Source organism: Nanorana parkeri, unplaced genomic scaffold (genome assembly GCF_000935625.1).
Source record: "Nanorana parkeri isolate BGI_ZX_2015 unplaced genomic scaffold, ASM93562v1 scaffold567, whole genome shotgun sequence".
NCBI lineage: Eukaryota > Metazoa > Chordata > Amphibia > Anura > Dicroglossidae > Nanorana > Nanorana parkeri.
In genome coordinates, this window is record NW_017306835.1 from 632,939 (window position 1) to 656,349 (window position 23,411).

General features: G+C 41.5%; 1 protein-coding gene across 1 annotated transcript in view; it reads left to right on the forward strand.

Moving 5' to 3' along the window:
* The window catches only part of CUL4A (cullin 4A), a 63,419-nt gene that overhangs the window by 12,545 nt on the left and 27,463 nt on the right, over window positions 1-23,411 (forward strand). Inside the window, exons 4-13 of the mRNA XM_018562254.1 lie at window positions 1,136-1,239; window positions 4,358-4,427; window positions 5,138-5,211; window positions 7,633-7,795; window positions 10,398-10,487; window positions 13,199-13,281; window positions 16,184-16,251; window positions 17,977-18,095; window positions 20,629-20,821; window positions 22,219-22,323. Coding sequence (XP_018417756.1) covers window positions 1,136-1,239; window positions 4,358-4,427; window positions 5,138-5,211; window positions 7,633-7,795; window positions 10,398-10,487; window positions 13,199-13,281; window positions 16,184-16,251; window positions 17,977-18,095; window positions 20,629-20,821; window positions 22,219-22,323 — 1,069 coding nt within the window. The remainder of the gene's footprint in view (window positions 1-1,135; window positions 1,240-4,357; window positions 4,428-5,137; window positions 5,212-7,632; window positions 7,796-10,397; window positions 10,488-13,198; window positions 13,282-16,183; window positions 16,252-17,976; window positions 18,096-20,628; window positions 20,822-22,218; window positions 22,324-23,411) is intronic.

Genomic DNA, 23,411 nt, shown 5'->3' on the forward strand with positions numbered 1-23,411 from the left:
CGATTCTCGGCGGGTTTCTAGCCTGCTCGCCCGATAGCTGCGGAACGGGCCGGTGTGCGCACGCGCACACTGCCCGTTCTGCATTGCCGTCATCGGAAGCCCGCCCCTCAGCGGGGCGGGCTTTCAATGATCGCACGTACGATCTGCCCGTCCAAGGTGGGCAGATCGTACGGGCTTTCAAGAGGCATACGACCATCGCAAGACAAAAGTCTTGCGATGGTCGTAAGGTGTATGGGCACCTTAAACCTGTGGCGAGAATAGTGTTGGATGCACTAGCAGATATAGATAGAGTTGACTAACAAATTAAGGGCTCATTCACACTATATTTTTTGGGCTGTGCTGGCCTTTTTGTTTTTCCAGCACAGCCTGAATGCAAGCCAATTTGCTTTGTCACGGTTGGGCACAGTTCACACCACTGCATTTCGGTATGGCATGCAGCACTTTTTTAAGCACACCGCAATGGGACCCAGTACAACTGCATTGCACTACGGTGTGCCCATAGAACGTAATGAAAAGTTAATTGGTGAGATTTCAATAAAGTCCTAACAAAAAACAATGAGTGCGATGCTTTTTTTTTTTTTTTAACAGCTACAGCAACACTTTTTTTTTTTCCTTTTGGGATTTAAGTTTTACATAAATGAATAAAAGCTGACCATTGTAAGCAGCCCTGTCAGTGTTCAGTGGTTTGTCCTAACACTCTATCTGCCACTTTTGCTGGCCAGAAAGCTAAAAAAATAACAGACTTGCTAGCCATATCACCAGGTGAAAATAAAATAAAAAATCTTTTAAAAAACTAATGCAGCCAACACATGTAAGAATTGCTAATCTTCAATGTGCAGTATTACATTTTTGCTTTTAGGCTTAGATATGCTTTAACTGTGAGGAAGTTCAAGGACAGATTAGATATGTTTGCGAAGTAGACTGTTAGTTATTTTTAAAGTATGTAGTTGGAATTTTTCCCTCCTACTTTTATTTATACAAATAATTTCCCCAAATGTTGAACAATTGTGGTTAAGCTGTGTTTTTCTTAATATTTATGAATGTCAATATAAAAAAAATAACGAGCTACTGCAATAACAGTAAATGTATAAGGTATGTTGTCAAGTAAAATTGGTTCTTGTGTTTTTATTTCTAGGCTGTGGAAAACTTGTGTTCCAACAAAATGTCTAACACACTGTACAAACAGCTGCGCCAAGTATGTGAGGAGCATATGAAGGCTCAGATCCATCAGTTCAGGGAATATCCTTTATGCAATGCACATGCATCTAAAGAAAATCTGTTTAGAAAACAACTGTCTTAGTATTGTGCTCTTTAGCCTGGTCATAATTTGGGAACACATGTATATGGGTAGAAACGGACAGAGGCAGCTGCTAATTAACACTCTGATCCAGGATCTTAAGGTGCCCATACACCTTACAATTATCTGCAGATTTTCTGTGGTCAGCTGGAAAAAGTGCAACAGATTGGGCCAGGTGGAGATTACTCCATCCACACAGTTAAGTGTAGATGGAGGAATCTTTTGCACCTTTCCCATCTGACCATAGAAAATCTGCAGATAATTGTAAGGTGTATGGCCAGCTTTAGTCTTACTGCAAGAGGGCCCTGTATGACTGGACAGTGATTCAACGTGCGCTTGGGGACATTATTATAGTTACATAGGAGATTAAGTTGGAAAAAAGACTCAGATCCATCCATTCCAACGTGTGTGTGTGTGTGTCAGATTCAATTATCTCTTCTAAGAGTATACATAGCTCTGTATGTTGTGCTCATCAAGGAAGACATCTAAAGGTTTTTTGAATTTGTCAATGCTTCCGATTGTTTCCACTACCTGGAGAAGCAAGTTCTTTTCTTTCATCCTGTTAGGTTATTTTTTAATGAGGATCAACATATGTCCATGTATGCAAAATGTTACATCTGGCATCTATTCCCTTTACTGGAGTTTTATATGTAATTATTCTGTATGTAGGTGACTTTTATCTGTCTAGTTAGACAAGGTAGTCTAAACCCATTGTTCTCAACTGGTTGTTCGTGACCCAAAAGTGGGTTGCAACTCCGTGTTCAGTGGGTCACCGCGTGCCTTCCCTTTATGCTAGGTGAGAAGCTCCTCAGTCTCCCCCTACTGCAGCACTATCAGTTCTTGCACCAAGCAGCCATTCAAAATATGCTGCGTGGTGCAGGGTGTTAGCTTGAGGTGGGGGTGGGCTGGGAGTATGGCTGCGAGGGAGCTCCTTCAGTACATGTATTGCTTACAGCTCCCTTGCGTGCCCTGCAGAGATGCCTGGATCGGAGTGATGTTACCTTCTGGCTCCCGACATCTCTACAGGGCACGCGTGGGAGCTCTATAAGCAATGCACATATGGATGGAGCTAGGTCACAGCACAGCAGCTCACACTGGACCCCCGGCTGAGGATGCACTCCAGTTCTCCTAAGGTAGGGAGACTAGGTGGATCTTTAAATTAAAAAAAAAATTGTTTTAGAGTTTGTATGTGTGTGAGAATGTGGTTGTGTGTGTCTGTCAGTGTTTTTGAGGGCCCGTTCACACTAGTCCCGTGGGATTAACTCACTGTACCACGTAATCGCACGTTCTAGTGTGGGAGGTACGTTGCGTTGCCATTTAATTAAATGGCATCCCCAAACGCACCCACCGCCCGCAGTTCGATCACCTGCACCAGAAAGTGCGTTTTTCAGTGTGGTGCAACTTAGTGACCAAGGACAAATGTGGGCCCTGAGGTTACACAGGCTGAGAACCACTGGTCCAGACCAAGAAGAATGCATGAACCACCATAACTCGAAAGGATGTTTCCGGTAATTTGTTATTTTTTTAAATATACAGTAAATATGTCTTCTTTTCAAGCTAGACGTTTTCCAAACGGTAAATACAGAACTAAAGCTAATTTATGAACACTGGTTTGCCTGATTTGTACTTCTATTCAGGTTGGTCTAGTGATGCATACACCTGTCAGAAAGCATTGAGAGGTAGTTGATCTCCCATGCAGTTAAACAGTACTGTGTACAGGCCCGGATTCCCCACAAGGCCACCGATGCCCGGCCTCGGGTTGGCAGGGCGCAGAGGGGCGGCAGCGGTGTCCTCGTGGGGAAGTTGCCCTCTCTACATTCAGTCCTGCTTTGCACAAGCAGGACTGAATGTAGAGTGAGGCAGCCGATTTTTTGTTTACATGTGAAATCGTCGATGTCGCCGAGATCCCATGTAAACAGTGTGCAGCCTCCTCCCCTCCCCCCTGCACTTACCTCTCTCCTCTGGTTCCGTCCTCCGCCGCCGAGTCTCTCCTCACTGACAGCCGATGCAGTGAGCAGAGCAGCAGGGTTAAAAGTAACCCTGCCGCTCCGTGTAGACAGTGAGAGGGTAGTGCTGTGCTCTTCCTCTCTCACCTGTCACAGGAGTTCCAGCACAGTACTGTGCTGGAGCTCCTGTATTGGAGGTGACAGGGTCAATAAAGAGAACCTGTCACCTCTAATTGCTATCACATAGGGGATTGTTTTCTCCTCTGTGATAGCAATAAAGTTAGGTGGAAAAAAATATTTTAATTGATTAAAAAAAATGTAAATAAAAGTTAAAAAATAATATGAAATAATTAAATAAAAAAGTTAAAAAAATAAAGAAACAGTAAAACAAAATGGACACTAACCCCACCGCCCTGCCGTCTGGTTGCCATTCTCCATTGATGGGAAGGGGGGGGGGTCGCATCGCAGAACCTGGCCTTGGGGCGGCAGGGAGAGTAAATCCGGCCCTGACTGTGTAGATGGGACAACAAAGAAGCCGCAGCAAAAGCCCTTAGGCCCCGTTCACATTGAGCGATTTATCGCGCGGTAATTCCCGCGATATCGCGGCAATTTACCGCGCGATATCGCTCTCCAATGCTTTTCAATGGGGCAAAGGGTCCTGCTGTCGTGCGTCGCTACAGCAGGACCCTTTTTGGAGCGGATTTAGCCACGATTCAAGCTTGCTCAATGCAAGCATTTGCGCGATATTGCGCGACAAACGCGCGATTTGCGAACCGCTCAATGTGAACGGGGCCTTAGTCCCTTTCCCCTCCCGTAAGCATGTTCACAATGCTGGACTGACAGCACTTTGTAAGGTACTAAAACCCTAAATGATTCATGTTGCTCACCCTACATTGTGAATGCAGCTGTGAAAGGGATTGCAATAGGGTCGTATAAGGAAATTTTGAGAAATCTATAAGTTACATTTAATTTTAATAAAAAAACTTAATTAAACTCTCTTTCTTGCTGTATAAATGTTTAATTTGCAATAGTCAAAAGCTCTTCTGTTTTTGGTATGTATATAAGAGTAATATTTCTATTGTGTGAAATTTCCTTAATCCATGTAATGTTGCACAGAATCTCTTGATAGCTTTTTATTTTTAAAAAAGGTTAACTTGTGCTGGAAAGATCATTGTAGACAAATGGTAAGTACTTCAAATATATATTATGAATATTTGCTTAAGTAGAATTTAAAGAAAAATTCCAGGGATTTGTAATATTAACCCTTGCATTGGGGCTACACCCGCACTGCAAGGGTTAAGTACTTGTTTGTGTCTAGGTTAAAAAAAAGTTAGACTCACCCGAAGCTCTGATACGGCTTGTTCTTCGACCGGTCCTTGCAACGTCTCTTCCCCCTCCTCTGCAGTGTTCTAGGGTCCCTAAATTATCACCGTGTATAGACGTGAGGACGCTGAGGAGGATTCCAATGCTGCAGGGAGGGGGAGGGAGCGCTGTGACAGCTGGCTGGCTCAGGGCTTCGGGTGAGTATAATTTTGTTATTTTAGCAATCATTTAAGGATTCTATATAGAGAAAAAAAATCCAAATATAAAACATTAGTTTAAAATTGAGCCCATAACATATTTACGTACTGTCACTTCTAGTTGCATATGTTTTTTTTGAATGCTAGAATATAAAGCACGTGGACATTTTACAACCAGTTACATCGTTAATGGATACGTAGCAGTGTTTTTGATGCTGTTAAGTTTGGGTGGACACTAGTGTTTGTTTTGGTGGGAAATATATATTTTGAAGATTACACCTAAAGTGTAATTTTGTTACATGGATTCATTCCTAATTACATTTGTTGTAGTAATTCATTTGTGGAATGGAATGTAAGTTTGTCTGTTTCTTCAGATCATGATTCGGAGCATTTTCTTATTCTTGGATCGAACGTATGTCCTTCAAAATTCCATGCTTCTCTCCTTATGGTAAGTGAGTCAACAGAGGCAGAATTACGGAGTCTTAAGCTGGCCATACACATATAGATTTTCTATGGACAGATGGAAAATGTGCAACAGATTCCTCCATCTACGCTAAACTGTGTGGATGGAGATATCTCTATCAAGATACTGAAGCTTGGCCCAGTGGGAGATTCCTCCATCCACACAGTTTAGCGTAGATGGAGGAATCTGTTTTTTTCCATCTGACCATAGCAAATCTGCAGAAAATCTATAGGTGTATGGCCAGCTTTACACATAAAGCTAAAATACCATTTTGGCTTCATCCTAGAAATATAAAAATGTAAACTCCCTGGTACCTAGCTCCCTAGAACTACATAGCAAAAACCCGTGACCTCAAATTAGAACTTTAATGGTACCAAATAAGAACATAATATATTAACACCACCATATTAATGGAGAACTATGAGGTGAGTGATTTCCCTCATCCTCTTCGTTAGAGCTGACGTGTGACAATCAAGCTGTCACAGGTCAGCACTATTGATCGGGAAGTGAGTGAACACATACTGTCGCTCGCTCACTTTCCGATCATCTCCCTACAGAGAGCCGTGACCCAGCGCTGAGTGGAGGAAGGGGCGAGGGGGCAGGCTTGGTCTCTAGATAGGCAGAGTCCGCTGTCACTCACGCAGCTGGGTGGATCCAGACAGTATTATCGGAATCCGTCCTGGCTGCGGCGCGCTCAGTATATTGCGGGCAATGGCCCACCATAAATTGAGCTTTGGGTCACGGGAGGAGGTTAGTATATGTCCTCCCATGACCCTAAAGAGAACTATGGGGAAAAACACTCCAGGATTTTCAAAAGTTAACCCTTGCAGTGGGGCTTACCCCCCACTGCAAGGGCTAACTGCTCATTTTGGTCTAGGGGTGCTAATCAAGTAAATATACTTACCTGATCCTCGATCCCGCGTGGCTGCTAGATCAGTCCCTACAGTTTCTTCTCCTCTGGGCTCCGATGGTTTAAACCCCGCTGATGTCTTCACGTCTATGCAAGGTCTATTCACTTGCCTTAAGGTGCCCATACACTGCTCGATTCTCGTCCGAGAATCGCGGGAAATCCCGCGATCATACGAGAATCGAGCAGTGTGAACGGAGACGTGCGACCGTTTCTACTGTACGGTCGCACGTCTTCCGTCGAACCAGCATGTTCGAAAACCAGCCGGGAATCGTACGATTCTCGGCTGGTTAGAACGGTGCTCGGAAGACAAATGCAGAACGGGCCGGTGTACGCACGCGCACACTGCCCGTTCAGCATTGCGGTCATCGGAAGCCCGCCCCTCGGGGGCGGGCTTGCGATGATCGAGAGTGTGATCTGCCTGTCCAAGATAGGCAGATCGTACGTTTTTTTTAATCCCTGTACAACCATCGCAAGACTAAGGTCTTGCGATGGTTGTATAGTGTATGGCCACCTTTAGATGTGAGGATGCCAAGGGCCATTCCACAGCGGAGGGGGAAAGAAGTGAGCACTCGCCGCCACAGGATTGAGGATCTTCTTTGTTCCATTCTTTAGAACAAAACAAGCAGTTAACCCTTGCAGTGCGGGGGTAGCCCCACCTCAAGGGTTAACTTTTGAAAACCCTGGATATCGGCTTTAATTTATACTATATCTTTGAGTAAGTGAAATGTGAAAAATCTCATGAATGCGTGATACAATTTCTTCTACAAAACAAGAAAGTGGTGTATACAAGGTACAATTCTAATACGAGTATGTCACAGATCTCTTTAGAAATCCCACAGTACATCACTTTACACTAGACGTGATTAGTTGCTTTATACTCTATCACTTGTTTACAGTTCCCCACGTGTTTTGCAGGAATTCAGCCGGCTTCCTCAGGAGGAGGAGGTCTAAAAGTATTATTATCATTATTTCTACTGTGACCACAAAGAATCTTTCTGCCTTTTGGAACAACTCAAAGCAACAATATACCCCCAATGGTCCTACCAGTGACCATTGGGGTTATATAGAGATCACAGAAGAATTACAGGATCAGTATATCAAATATCAGTATTTTGAATAGGTCTCCCCAACCCTTTGTAATCTTATGTAAAGCAAACAGGGGCTTCAGTTGCATTGAGGATTGATATTGGAACTACATTCCCTTGCATTAAAACCTATATTATTCAGTGTGCCTTCTGCCCAGGGTCCCACAAACAGGATACCATTAAAGGCCTATTTGGTCTTATAGGTTTTCTTTTTGACCTCATCCGCTCAAGGCACCAAACCACCTAATCCTTCAGCATCATGATCCAACTTTTGACCCATCATATCTTAGAACTTTGACAGTATACACAATGATAGTTGTGTGGATTAAAGAGCTGATTTAATTTTACAATACATTTAAAATACAGGTGTAGTACATTTATAAATACTGCTTTTTTTGTGTGTTTGTTCAGGGATATGGGCTTGGAGCTTTTCCGGTGTCATGTTATAAGTGACAAACTAGTTCAGACAAAGACGATTGATGGCATCCTCCTCCTCATTGAGAGGGAACGTTCTGGAGAAGCTGTGGACCGTAGCTTGTTGCGAAGTTTACTTGGAATGCTGTCTGATTTACAAGTGAGTAAGCAGACCTTTTTATGCTAGCCTAACAACCCCAATGAAGAGACATGTATACAATTTGTTTTAAAGTCTATCTGAAAAGCCTGTTAAAGTTTTAAGGAGTTGCCCAAAGATGCAAGTTTCCTCAGACTGATGTTTGCATGTAAAGCCTTCTAGTGGTTTCTGTCAACTTCAGGGAATGTAGTTTTGCAGACTGGATAGAACTTAACCCCTTCATGACTGATGCCCTTTTTTCATTTTTTTGTACCCATGTTATATTCCACATTTTAGGCCTGAAAATTACTTAAAACCCCCCAACATTATATATTTTCTGAATGCCAAGACCCTATAGAATAAAATGGTGGTAGTTGCAAATTTTTATGTTGCGCAATATTAGCGCAACTCCTTATTAAACCCCAATATTTAGTGAAAAATTTAATTAAATGCCCCAAAACACAACAAAATACCCATTTTTCTAATGAAATATAAAAGATGAGGTTACAACGAGTAAAACGATACCCAACATGCCCAGGTTACAAATTGCGTGCATCCGTAAAACGGCGAAAAACCCCAGATTGACTTACTTACAGTGGATGTTGCTCTTTGATATTTCAAAGTTTTAGCTTTCTTCAGAATCAACTGGTCCCCTGAGCACTAGCCCTGATATTCTGTCTTATGAGGACAACCTTATGTGTGCAAGTAATCTGTGTATGTCTCCCCAAACACACAGGCACAACAAGGCAAGACAATCCCCTTCTTCTCCTTTTTCCTTTGTCCCTCCTTCCCTTTTCCAGGCTAGTAGGTAGACAGCTGCTGTGCACTTTCCCTTGTGCTCTTATACTGGACAGAAAAGTACAAGAAAAAAAGAGCTGAGAGAGTTAGAGCCAGCTGCTATGAAACATGATGACAATAAAATGTAAAATACTTTGCTGGGCAATGCATATTATTTCGACCTGGATTCATTATTGAAAAAAGGTTTTAGAATTTACTAGTTTAATAATCAGACCTGCTTAAGTGTCAACTTGTTCCCATTAGACTACCATTGAGGAGCACAGGTAGTCTTTCACCTTTGGGTTATACTGCAGCCTACAGGAGGACTGTACACTGGTAAACAAAAAAACTGTAGGCCTGCCCAGGATAACCCCTCCTATTACCAGCATGACTCAATTTTTTTTTTTGCTGTTGTCGTAGGAGGATGATGTCTTCTCTTCAGGTGTGCTGTGTGGAAAATTAACGTATAGCATCATTTTTTCTTACGCTTCAAAATTTTTCGTCTTCAATCCAGGCTGTTATTTACATCCCTGCCAGAGCTTGTCTTTTCTTTTGTGGCTATCTGGCGCAGCCATCCTCATCCTGGCTTTTGGACTGCTTCTTCCGCACCCTGCTAGACTGGAATGTTGTGGGGCTAGCCTGAAAGTTACCTTAGGGCACTGGTTGCCATGCAGTGCAGTTTCCACACTCCCTGGTTCTGTTAATAGTTAGGCATGGAGCAGCTCCAAATCCACTGCCATTACCTCACCCCCTGCCCTTTCTCTGAAGACTCAGTTTGTGAATATGCCGATTGGGCTGACTACCATAAGCTACCTCATTGACCTAGGTCACTGTGTGCCTTTTTAAAATTCCCTGTTTCCTGCTGGTTTCCACCACAGAAGAGGTTAACACAGCTTACAGCTTTTACTTGTGTTGTCCCAAGTCTAGGCTCCTACCAAGCTGTTCACTCCTCCCAACTGGCTGGCACCTCTGTTCCTGTTCAAGAGGACTTTGTTTAAAAGTGCTTTGGAGGCCGTTTCTGAAACCTTGTTCTCCTTGGCAGGCCATGACTTGCAATCTGTTTTGTCTGTGACACTTGTCTCTCAAACTCTGGCTGACTGGGTAAGGCCATGAGTAAGCAGCCTAAACTACTGCGTGGATAGGTTGTTAGAGGTCTCCCACCTCCTTTCCCATATGTTTCCCGTCAGTGATCATAGGGAGAACTCTTTGGTTAAAATATTGGGCTGTGGAGCTGGCAAGGCAAAAAGCAGCTGCTTCGGTCCACACTTCAAAAAACACGTTTTGAACCTACTAGAGATATTCCCCTTTTTTGCTCACTCCCTCAAGGTTGGGTTCCTTGTTGCCATCACTGGCAGCCTTATCCTGTAAAGAACCCTTTCTGGTCTTGCATAAGGATAAGGTGGTTTTAGGTCTTCCCTACCTTAGTTTCGGTCTTTTGCCTCAACCTGGATATCGTTCTTCCGTCCCTCTGTCTGACTCCCTGTTCATCAGAACGAGATCTCCCTCCATTGCCTGGATGTAGTTTGTGCTATCCCTGTCTACCTCACAGCTACTGCTTCCGTAGGTAAGACTATCGTTGTCATTCCTGATAGTCCCCATAAAGGGAACCCTGCTTCTTGTTCCGTAAGGGTAAAGACTTACTGTCCGTCCAATGCCTTCAAGAAAAGGATTTTATTTTACAAAATTCCTTTTTTTTTTTTTTTTAACTATGCTTGAATCATGGCAGTTTAGTTTACGTTTTCTGGTCTAATGCAGTTGTTTATCATCATTGTTTATTAATATTTTCTGTTTTCTTCTTTTATAAGGCAAAAATGTAATAATCTACACTCATTTGCTTTGGTTCAATTAGATGTACAAAGATTCATTTGAGGCAAGATTCCTCGAAGACACAAATTGCCTGTATGCAGCTGAAGGGCAAAGACTAATGCAAGAAAGCGAGGTGGGTACACTTCTAGATTTTATGGGCTGCTTGATTTTTACTTTCCCTTCTTACTTCAGCTCAGTAAATGGAACTCATAACTATTTATCTTTTACGAAGTTTATAAACATTTTACATGCAAATGTTAATAGATATTGTTTCATATACATCTGGTATTTTAATTTTAAATGTCCTTGTTATAGTTGGAGATATTTTTTTTAAACAGTCAGTGTAAAATAACACGCCAAGGCAATGTAATATTGTATAGGAGGTTCTCAGCTGACATCATGGGTGCATTCCAGGGAATGTGCATGTTATGTAGATTTCCCATAATTTAAATACATTCTTTCTAGTGTATTTGCATTCCTTGTGTAGATGTTTGTTTTTACTTACAGTTGTGTGAAAAAGTGTTGGCCCCCTTCCTGATTTTTCATTGTTTTGCACGTTTGTCACACTTTAATGTTTCAGATCATCAAACAAATTTAAATATTAGTCAAAGATAACACAAGTAAACACACCATGCAGTTTTTAAAGGAAGGTTTTTATTATTAAGGAAAAACAAAATCCAAACCCACATGGCCCTGTGTGAAAAAGTGTTTGCACCCTAAAGCTAATAACTGGTTGGGCCACACTTAGCAGCAAGAACTGCAATCAAGCGTTTGCGATAACTTGCAATGAGTCTGTTACAGCGCTGTGCAGGAATTTTGGTCCACTCATCTTTGCAGAATTGTTGTAATTCAGCCACATTGGAAGGTTTTCGAGCATGAACCGCCTTTTTAAGGCCATGCCACAGCACCTAAATAGGATTTAGGTCAGGACTTTTTTTCAGCCATTCAGAGGCGGACTTGCTGGTGTGTTTTGGATCATTGTCCTGCTGCAGAATCTAAGTTCGCTTCAGCTTGAGGTCACGAACAGATGGCCGCACATTATCCTTCAGGATTTTTTGGTAGACAGCAGAATTCATGGTTTCATTTATGACAGCAAGTCTTCCAGGTCCTGAAGCAGCAAAACAGCCCCAGACCATCGCACTACTACCACCATATTTTAATGTTGGTATGATGTTCTTTTTCTGAAATGCGGTGTTACTCTTACACCTTTCAAAAAGGACACACACCTTTCAAAAAGTTCAACTTTTGTCTCGTCACTCCACGGAGTATTTTCCCAAAAGTCTTGGGGATCATCAAGATGTTTTCTGGCATAACGGAGACAAGCTTTTGTGTTCTTTTTGCTCAGCAGCGGATTACGTCTTGGAACTCTGCCATGCAGGCCATTTTTGCCCAGTCTCTTTCTTATGGTGGAGTCATGAACACTGACCTGAACTGAGGCAAGTGAGACCTGCAGTTCTTTAGATGTTGTTGTGGGGTCTTTTGTGACCTCTTGGATGAGTCGTCGCTGCGCTCTTGGGGTAATTTTGGTTGGCTGCCCACTCCTGGGAAGGTTCACCACTGTTCCATGTTTTCGCCATTTATGGATAATGGCTCTCACTGTGGTTTGCTGGAGTCTCAAAGCTTTAGAAATGGCTTTATAACAATTTCCAGACTGATAGTTCTCAATTACTTTCTTTCTCATTTGTTCCTGGATTTCTTTGGATCTCGGCATGATGTGTAGCTTTTGAGGATCTTTTGGTCTACTTCACTTTGTCAGTCAAGTCTTATTTAAGTGATTTCTTGATTGTAAACAGGTGTGGCAATAATCAGGTCTGGGTTTGGCTAGAGAAATTGAACTCAGGTGTGATAAACCGGAGTTAAGTTTATGTCTTAACGGGGGCAAACACTTTTTCACACAGGGCCATGTGGGTTTGGGTTTTGTTTACTTTAATAATAAAAACCTTCCTTTACAAACTGCATGTTGTGTTTACTTGTGTTATCTTTGACTAATATCTAAATTTGTTTGATGATCTGAAACATTAAAGTGTGACAAACGTGCAAAACAATGAAAAATCAGGAAGGGGGCCAACGCTTTTTCACACAACTGTATGCCCTGTAAGTAAATTAATCTTCCATTAACGAATTATTTTCAATACAGCAAGTTAGAATTAAATTAACAAAATCAGAAAAAAAAATAAACTTGCTATGCTGATATAAGTGTGATACAGTGTGAAAATAATGCACCCACCTCAATGCTATATGGTGGTGTGAACAGGGCACTTCGAAAACAGTTGTTTTCTATGTGTCCTTGCTGTGAGCCTGCGTTGATCTGCGCAAATTAACACGTGTTTACCATACACAGTGTGACTGAGCCCCAAATATAACTACTCAGCATAATTGAACTGTATTCCCACCGGGGGTTGTGGTTCAAGGCTAGCAATAAATGGCTTAATCCTGCCTCTATACAGTTCCCAGATGTGACATTTGAGCGAGGATTGGGCTTTTTAGAGGTGAGCAAGGGAGGAGATGAGCAATTCCCATGCTAAAGGAACTGCATTACCTCAGAACACGACAACCTTGCTGATCTTTCCCATGATTGGGTGTCTCCATGTCCTTCATTCTTGTAAAGGGGGAGACATGCGAGTAAGGTCATTTTGAGCTTGTATTGTGTAAAGAGGGGAACAGTGGGGTGCAGGTGATGAAAGTATTGCTCATTCTTACAATGCTTCCTCTTTCTTTAATGCATGATGTGCATTATTTTAAACTGGGCCATATAAATAAAAAAAAAAGCAGTTTGTACATGCATTAAAAATCTGCAGAGATCTCCCTGTACAGTAAATTAATAATGACCTCGCTTTTGTATAGGTCCCGGAGTATCTCCATCATGTGAACAGGCGCTTGGAAGAAGAGTCGGACCGAGTAATCACATACTTGGATCATGGGACACAGTAAGTAATTACAAGTAGCATGAGAAGTACAAATAGTTTAATGCTGATTTATTTATTTTTGTAGGTAAACTCTACTGCATCATTGCTTAGAAAGATATTTAATGTTGCTGAAGAGGGAGGCTGTGATGCCGGGTAGCTGGCTGGCGTATTTTCAATTGCGCGATTTCCTTACCGGGCTGGCTGCGAGAGGTTGCCCAACGAGGGAGCTTTCTACCTTTGAGAAATTATGTGTCTCCAGAGACCCCCCAGCACGCATGATTTCTACTATATACGGGTTTTTGCTGTCAGAGCGCGCCTCGCCTACCCCCTCCTTTTGTGAGGGACTGGGAGAGAGATATAGGATGCAACCTCACGGTTGAGGACATCTCTAAATCCTTTGCCTTGACAAACACCATGTCCGTAGCGAGCAGATATCAAGAGAGAAATTATAAGGTCCTGTCGAGATGGTACTACTGTCCTACTAGACTCCAGGCCATGTATCCATCTACCTCCGCACTATACTGGCGGTGTCTGTCACATCCAGGGACGATGTTGCACATCTGGTGGTCCTGCCCTCTGCTGACCTGGTTTTGGGAAACTATTTTCGATACCTATGATCGGATCTTTCACACCAAGGTGGACAGGTCTCCACAGGTGGCCCTTCTGTCCGTGCTGCCAGGTTCGGTCTTATCGGCTAAGAAGGGTCTCCTCAGATTTTTCGTGATGGCGGCTAAGGCGGTTATACCGCGTCACTGGAAGTCGAGTACTCTCCCTACTACCCGTGAGTGGGTTCTTGAAATGCATAATATATGCCGGATGGAGGAGCTCACTGCAGCTCTGTACCACCGAGATGCCAAGTTTACTGCTACTTGGAGTGTCTGGTTGCATTTCTGCACTACTGAGGGCTTTACCAGTCTGGTGACGCTATAATTGGACACCTCAGTGAAGAGACGCATTGTAGAGTACCCCGGGAACTGTGGCTGTACCATACGAAGGTTGTATGATGTTGTTGTGCCTTAACACTGTAGTGCTGGAGTGCCTTGGGAGTGGCCGTGACGTTTAGGTCTTTATTGCACTTGATGTATATGCTCCAGGTCTTTCATGTTCTTCTGTATTGTCTTGTTTACTGACATGTACGAAAATCTTCAAAATAAATATATTCTTTAAAAAAAGAAAGATATTTAATAAAGTGTCGTAGAAGAAGACCTTTTCAGCATACTATTGTTTTTTTTTTCTTGGGACATCCTTATTTCATTTTGCTAGTGTTTTTCCCTCAGTCAGATGGTTTTATTTTTTCTGGCTCACTGATGAGATTGTAGCAAAATGCAGATTTTCAGACACTAAGGCTAACATTCATACTGAGCTGGATGCAGAAGAACATCCAGCGTCAGTGTTACAGGGCAGCCAGGATAAGTAATAGAAGCTTACAGTCAGCTGTGTCTTTAATGTCACAACATTTAATGTCACAACATGTAAGCTACCACACCTCTCACAGTCTGCTGATGATCTTCAGCTCATTGCATATATTTAGACCAGTTGTTTTGGCATTTGGGCATGCTTGGCAGAATTAGATACCAACTACAGACTTTTAGCCACAGTGTGGCATATTTTATATCTATTGGTGACATTTATTTGGGTATTCAGTATTTGGTATTTTTGTAAAGAAGCAAAAAATGTTATATGCGTGTGTGAACTAGGTATGCACTATGTTTTCAATATATGCAGCGCCAACAAAAAATGGTGGATAAATTGAGTGAATGTGGTTAAAACAATATACCGCAAACAATATACAATAAATGATGTACTGAAATCTTGTTAATCCGTGAATCAATCAAACTTAATAAAAATGTGGAAATATACAACAAATGTACATTTATACATATCAAATAAATTGAAAAAGTTTTTTAAGACAAGTGCTGTGTACTTCTTTTTTCAAACACCATGGGTGCAATAAGGTGTTCCAAGTGTGGAAAGTTTATAAATTCAAAAAAAGAGCAGACCTGCTAAACCCCTGAGGACGTCAGTAAGACGAAACGCGTAGGGGCGGGCCTATCTTTATGCTACACCAGACACAGGAGTTTGCAGAGTATCCTGTCTGCCGATCGGAATATTTTTTTGGGGATTTCGTTGTCCTGCTTTTACTTGATTCAAATAAAATCCTTTTTGAAATTGCTACGCAATGAGAGGCTCTTTTCTTATTTGATTTTGGAGACAAACAGTCTGCTGGCTGGGGACTGTTGAGAGTTACCACGAGGATGTCATGGCTCTGGGAAAATCTGTTTCCTTCAAAGCGTTTCAGGCTGCTTACTACAGCCACTACATTGTGGTGAGTACACACCCCGAGGGGAGACGTACGGCATTAGCCCGCATCCCCAACAATTATCACGGAACATTTTTCTGTTTCTTTGAATTTATCAACTCTTTTTTTTTTTTTTTATTTATAAACTTTCCACACTTGGAACACCTTATTGCACCCATGGTGTTTGAAAAAAGAAGTACACAGCACTTGTCTTAAAAAACCTTTTCAATTTATTTGATATGCATTTGTTGTACATTTCCACATTTTTATTAAGTTTGATTGATTCACGGATTAACACGATTTCAGTACATCATTTATTGTATATTGTTTGCGGTATATTGTTTTAACCACATTCACTCAATTTATCCACCATTTTTTGTTGGCGCTGCATATATTGAAAACATATACGATTTGACCTTTGTTGGTCCTTATTGCCGCAGCCTTCTTATTTAATCACTTAGTTTAGTTTTAGACAGAGCACTCTTATTTCACCTATCCAGCGCAGAATCAATAAACACATATAGGTATGCATTATGCTGGTATACATTGTTTGATGGTGTTTGCTAGGGATGATTTTATCATATGTCATAAGAACTGAGCAGTGCTTTCTTCTTTCTCAATCAGTAAACCTCTGATAACTTGTGTAGAGAAACAATTACTGGGAGAGCACTTGGCTGCCATCTTGCAGAAAGGTAAGCAGTTTAAATGTTTGCATCATCATCCCAGTTTTCTTGGTTCTTGTCAATGTCTGGTAAGCTGTTTCACTAGTACATGCTAATATTGCTCAGTTGCATTATAAATACTTTTTTTCGGGGCTGCAACCTAATACTTTGGGATCAAATGGTCTGTAGCAGGGGTATCCAAACTTGGGCCCTCTGGCTGTTGTGTCTCATCAGACATTGCAAGGCTGACAACCACGGGTGTGACTTCCACAGGCATGATGGGATTTGAAGTTTCACCATGGCTAGAGAGCTGAAGTTTGGCTACCCCTGATCTATAGGTAACAACTAGAGGTGCACTGAAATGGAAATGTTAAAACCGCAACGAAACCGAAATAAAAAAAATTGTCAAGCCGAAACCGATACCGAAAAAGTACTCCTTTTTCTGTATTCCCCTGTTATCAATGAACAGGAATCCTCTATTAGTGTTCCTGTTCATTGATAACATGAGGACATTGTTTGCTATAACTACAACTATGAATGAACAGGAGGAGATGTAGATCACTCTTATTCATTCATAATTGAGGATATAGTTAACATACCATGTCCTCAATTATGTACAAACACTCAGCGATCACTGAGCGTTGGTGCTCTCCTCTCTGACACGCTGTCACAGGAGGCTGAGCGAGCGGTGCGGGGAGGAGAGCTCAGCCTCCTGTGACAGCGCGTCCTGTCTCTGTCCACACACCACTCTGTCGGACTGTGATAGGAGGCTGAGTGGTGTGGGAGGAGACGCTGGCCGGTCACAGCGATCTCCTCCTCCAGCGCTTGGCCGGCTATCACAGTCTCTCTCCTCCCCCTGGGACACAGAGCAGCGCCCTGTAGGGATGCGCCATGTGTCGGCAGGAAAATGGCACTTTCGGACGATATATCGGTGCATCCCTAGTAACAACACCCGGTTAGCCAAACAGGGAATTTCTGATTTTTACCTAGACATTTTTTTTAATTCCGCTAAATCATTCTTTGGTGAAATAAGTAAGAATTCAACATCAAGAAGTCTAAAAAAGATGTCTGATTCACCAGTTGTAAATGCTGTGCTTGAATATTAAATTTTGAAAGGAATTTTCCACTTACTGACCTGCTGTATACTGTGGGGGGAATTTATTAAAACTGGAGCAGTTGCCCATAGTAACCAATCAGCTTCTCTCTTCAGTTTGTTCATTTAAGATTTGAAAATGAAAGAGAGAAGCTGATTGGTTGCCGTGCACAGCTGCTCCGGATTTCGTCTGCTCCAGTTTTTTGATAAATTCCCTTCTGTATGTCTAGGAACAGCTGTAGAAACATGTAGCAATGCGTGTGCACTGTAAATACCTACTGTACTTGCTTGCTGTAAAATAGTTGGTGCTTATGGCTCATTTAGTATCCAGTATACGTGTATTAAGCCATGGAAGAAAACCAATTACAATTACCCAACAGCCCAACCTCATGCTCACAACTCGCCCTGTTTTCTATCTCCTAGGTTTAAGTTACAGTATCAGACAGATCCCTGCAGATAATAGAAATGTAAACCGTTGTGAGGCTCTGTTATCTCATACTGTTATATGGACACAGGAGTAGGGAGGCAGAGACCTAAAAAACAAATCTTGCCATCTGCCATCATGTTTTATTTTTGTATGATTAGTACCATCTACAGACTTTGATTAAAGAAAATCTGATTTGTGTGTTTTAATAGTTCTTTGTGGTTTTGTACCAACACAGGTTTGAAGAACATGCTGGATGAGAACAGAGTTCCTGACCTGACACTTATGTATCAGCTTTACAGTCGGGTCAGAGGTGGTCAGTCAATCCTGCTGCAACACTGGGGGGAGTATATTAAAGTATGCAGTAACTATTTTATAATCTGTACAACTGTAAAAAAAAAAAAAAAAAGGAAAACTGGACTGAGCGTGATAAGCACCTCTCATTATTGACTTCTTCTACTGAAAATGTTACTTGCCTGGCTGTTGTGGTGATCCGCTACCTGAGGTGACCCGGAGTCGCAAGTACATCAGATGTTCTGACGTTACTTGCTGCACACTTGTTTCAGGTCTGTGACATGGAAAGCATTGAGGTCAGGGATAGCTAAGCAATTTGCATTTTCAGATGGACAACTTTGTAGCTTCAGTATTTCTCTCCGTTCTCGTGTGAAAACCAAAACAATGCACTTCTCTTACTTGCTCCTTTTGGTCTGTTAAAGAAGAACAACAGGAAAATGTTTTATTAACCCTTGCAGTGAAGCTACCCCTCTACTGCAAGGGTTAAGTGTTCGTTTTTGTTAAAAAATAACAGTTATACTCAACCGAAGCTTCGAGCCATCCAGCTGTTACAGTGCTCCCTTCAGCCTGTCTCCTCCTCCGCTGCAGCACTAGTATGTTCTTCAGCATCCTCAAGTCTATACAAAGTATATAAAACATGATGATTAACCGGACCTCAGACAGCTGCAGAGCGGTAGAGATGCTGGAAGGACTGGTCTAAGAACAAGGCAGCTCCGCGGTACAGATGAGTATAACTTTTTTGTTTTTTTTTACCTGGACAAAAACGAGCAGTTAACTCTTGACGTAGTCACGCTGCAAGGGTTAATCCTTTTTCCTGGAGTTCTTCTTTAAATATACCATTAAACATGTTTTGTTTATATCTGTGCAAAAAAATAGCTGATGATCCATTCCGAAATCTAGTAAGGTCATCACTTCCTGTGTTCTGTGCCTGCGCTGCCCTCTTATCAGTTAGCATTGTTCCCCGCTATCTCTGTGGACTATAGAGCACATCACCTTATGTGATGGACAGAAAGAAAGGGACAGGTGTTCTGTAATCCTTACACACTTCCTGTTCTGGGGTGACAACACTGCTCATCCATAAGGTGAGTTAAGGTGGTGGTTGTTCTCTAACAAAGTTTTTCAAATTGGAATGAACCAGATTATAACCTTCTTTTTTTTTGTTTGTTTGTTTGTTTGTTTCATGTACCTAAAGTCTATGTCCAGGGGACTGCCCTTGTAGTGGGACTACCCCACGGCAAGGGTGAACTATTTGTTCATGGGACCTGTGTAAAGGTCTTTTACTTACCTGATCTCCGCTCTCACAGGTTTCAAAGCTGGTGCCTGCAGCCTCTTCCCCCCTCCACTCTGGCAATTGGTGGCCCGCTGACGTCATCACTTTTAATGTAGGGAACATAGCCTTGCATTAGGATGTGAGGATGCCAATGGACAGCCTACAAACCAGAGCATAGGTGAGAGAGGTGAGCTCTGACTGCTGGGGGAGGAGGGGATCAGGTAAATAAAGTCCTCTTCACAATACACCTAGAGATAAATGAGCAGTTAAACCCTTGCAATGCAGAGGTAGCCCCTCTGCAAGGGGAGATAGATTTTAAAGTGTATTTCCAGTTTTTGCAGCCAAATTGAGTTAACACCTATTTTATATTTCTTGCATGTTCTAATTCACATAGCCCAACTTAAGCAAAAAATTTAAATTGCTGCATACCTATTTCGATATGTTTTTGCTGAAAGCTACAAGACTAAAAAAATCCTATCTAGCTCTCCCTTTTTGTGAGCAGTCTGGGCAATTGTGTTTGCCATAATCAACCCTGTCTGTACTGGCAGATCTCCATTATCAGTTGCAAACTAGATTTGCAAGACTGTCTGCACTTCAGTCTGTCCCCTTATCTTTACATTGCTATCTATCCAAAGCAGTAGAAGCTTGCCTATAGAGTCCTATGTAAAGTCTGCTTTAAAGTGACACTAAACTCAGGAGATAATCTTAAAAATGCATTCAAGTACCTTAACTACTGGTATTAACAAAAATGTTTCTTATTTGTGTATCACTCAGCTGTAGATCCTCAAATCATCTCTGAATTGATACTGACACTATCCTTCCTTCTGGAGGGGGCTACTTTTGTTCCCCATGGTCCCTGTGTGTGTTGTAAAGAAGCCACCGCTCCAAGCTCACTCCTGTGATGGACTACAATCTCAACACAAATTAGTAAACTAAACATGAGATTGTAGTCCACCATGGGAGTGAGCTTGGAGCGGTGACTACTTTATATCACAAAGGAGTGATGCACAAATAAGCTACATTTCTGTTATTAGTTAGGATACTCAAATGTATTTTTAAGAGTTAACTCCTGCGTTTAGTGTCACTTTAAGGAAACGGCTAAACAGGTAATGTTTTTTTTTTTTAAATGATGTTGAGGTATGCTGTGGGAATAGGAATACATATAGAAGAGGGCTCTCAAATTTGACTGCATAGGCGGCAATGCACTTTAAAATAATATTATATGATTGGCTCCAGTTTATTATTTATATTTTTTAATTTATATATGTAATGTAAGCTGCACTGAATTTTCCTCCCATATGTATGTTCATTTTCACCCTGTTACAGAACTTTGGGAGTTCGATAGTGGTGAATCCAGAAAAAGACAAAGACATGGTTCAGGAATTACTGGATTTCAAGGATAAAGTGGACCAGATAATTGATGTCTGCTTCCAGAAGAATGACAAATTTGTCAGCGTGATGAAAGAATCCTTTGAGACATACATTAACAAGCGACCTAATAAACCAGCAGAACTTATAGGTACAACCAAAGCTCCTGTTTGGCATGAAGCATTTACTGTAAAAGATAATGTAAACAAATACCTAAAGTATGCTTTTCATAGCCTGCCATAAAAAAAGAGAACACATATAAGTAAGCGCTCCTCAAAGGAGATTGTTCTAAAACAGAAATTAAAATGACAAATTATCTATAAAAAAAAAAAGAATTGTAGCAATTTATAAGATGATGTAACTTATTGGCATTTAGGCAATGTTCAAACTTTACTGCTAAAAACCAAATAAGTCATGGTCTTCACAGTGTATTCAAGTATATTTCAAGCCAAGATTCTTTTATTTTGTTTATTTCGGATGGGGTTAGTAAGTTGGAGCTGTGGAGCTTTCTTGGATGATTCTCTCCTGGTGACAATTGTCACCGCAAGATGAAGTGAGAAATGTTACAGTTGTCACGAAACATGATTAGAAAATCTTCCAACTGAGACATGTTCCAGTGATGCCTGCCACTTTGGAGAGATTTCATCTCATTTTGTGTTTTGTCTTTGGGAAAGGATGTATAAAATGAAGATTAATATCCCAATGGAAACACGAAAAAGTGATTAAACCTGACAGAACTTCTAACTTTCCCTCACTGTATTCCAAAGTCTGAGCAGTGAGATTTCCCCTAATTTCCTGGAAAGGAACTGAGGAAAGTTTTGTATAGTGGGAACCCAGACAGCATGGAAAGCTCAACAGTGGTTTTAACCTTTTCGCACTGTATCCAAAACAAAAATAAAGCTTTATTCTGACTTGAGTTTAAAAGAAAACTTGCATTCACACCATCTACGCTCGGCCTGAGTTGGCTTTGTTTTGCAGTGCAGCCCGAACGCAAGACAAGGCAGTTTGCCTTGTTACGAGTGTTGGCAGTTCACGCCACTGCATTCTGGTGGTGTGCTCTTGGACGTGCAGTACTTTTTTTTTCAGCGCACTGCAGTAAGACACTGTACAACGGTGAGCCTATAGAACGTAAAGAAATGTCACTTGTGACATTTCATTAAGTTCTAACCAAAAAAATAGAGACAGTGCGGTTCGGTACCATCGACTTCATCGGCACTGTCTGGGCACACACCAGCAGCCGCGCGGTTGCTGGTGTGAACAAGCCCTTAAAGTGCTGCTAGGATTCCGGTGTAAGCACTGGCATCATTTAATGCATCTCTGCTGTCTAGGAAGCTAAGAGTGATTATCTAAGTGGTAAAAGTGTGCTGCTTGCTTTAGCTGATGTGTTGTAGTTATTAGCATTGCCCACTTGAGGGCATCATTTCTTTTGCAGTATGCACTATTGGAAATCTTGTCACCTTCCATTACTTTTGGTTTAACATTCTGTTTGCTTTACATAACTTGTAACAGTTGTATAATACACAGTTCTCCTCCTCTTTTCCTTCACAGCTAAATATGTTGATTCGAAGTTGCGCTCTGGAAACAAAGAAGCCACTGACGAAGAACTTGAAAGATTCCTTGATAAAATTATGATCATTTTTAGGTTTATTCATGGTATGTGGGTTGTTTTATTTTACAGAATACAGTAGCTATTACACTATATACAATATAGGGGACAACACGTATTAACGTAGTTTGAATCTCATTTTACTGATGGTAAAACTGGCCATACACTGCATGCAGGGATGAACAAGAAAAGAAACTCGATTTTCTCCATCCACGCTGAACAGCTTGGGTGTGGAATATACACTGCTGATTCCTGTATTCCGACAGTCACTGTTCAGATAGCAATTTTCCCCCTGGCTCCTTTGATAAGTCAATTTAAAGTGTCAACTTTTGTTGAACTGGCAAGGCCATGTAAGGCCAGCTTAGGACGGTCTTTTCATCTTGCCTCTTGCAAGTGTTCATGCTATACATAGTTTTAATTTGTCAGTTTATTTTCATATCGGTGTTCATTGCCTTGTACAGTGTACAGAATAATCCAAATAGATTTTGTTTCAATGTATAAAGGAGAACTCAAGGCAACATAGAAAATTAAAATAGCTCTTTGGTCTCAAACACAGATCGGCAAAAGATCTCCTTTAACAGTTGGGCCTCCTATAATACCAAGCCCTCATTTAGCATAGGAATTGTGTATTCAAACAAGCTTAGATCTTATAACTTCACGCTCGGCTCGTACCACAGCAGCAAGCAATTTTCCAGTTAGGATCACTAGACTTAAGATAATATTTATAGCCACAGAAGAGAGTGCAAGCAAAGTGATTAAATAAAGGTGGACCATCTTTATTACTAGCACTGGGTTTTCTTCCCGCCCGTGATCAAAGGGGATTGGCGTGTTGAGACCCTGGTAATATAAGGTGAGTGGTACTCTTAAGGGAGTGTGTGGTGGAGGTCACAGAAAGTGCGGAGGAATGCACTGTGTTTATATCGATTCATTGGCCACTGGAACTTTATGAATGATTTTGGAAAACATTATTTTTCATCCTTTTGCATTATTGGATAATTGATTGACATGTATTATTTGTGTGTTTCACTCTTTTTTTTTTTCTTTTTTTTTTACTATTTGTAAAGATTTGTTGTTGTGTGGCACTGGCACAAAAGTTTGTCAGATACATTGAAAAGCTTTTTGCCTAGTGATGCAC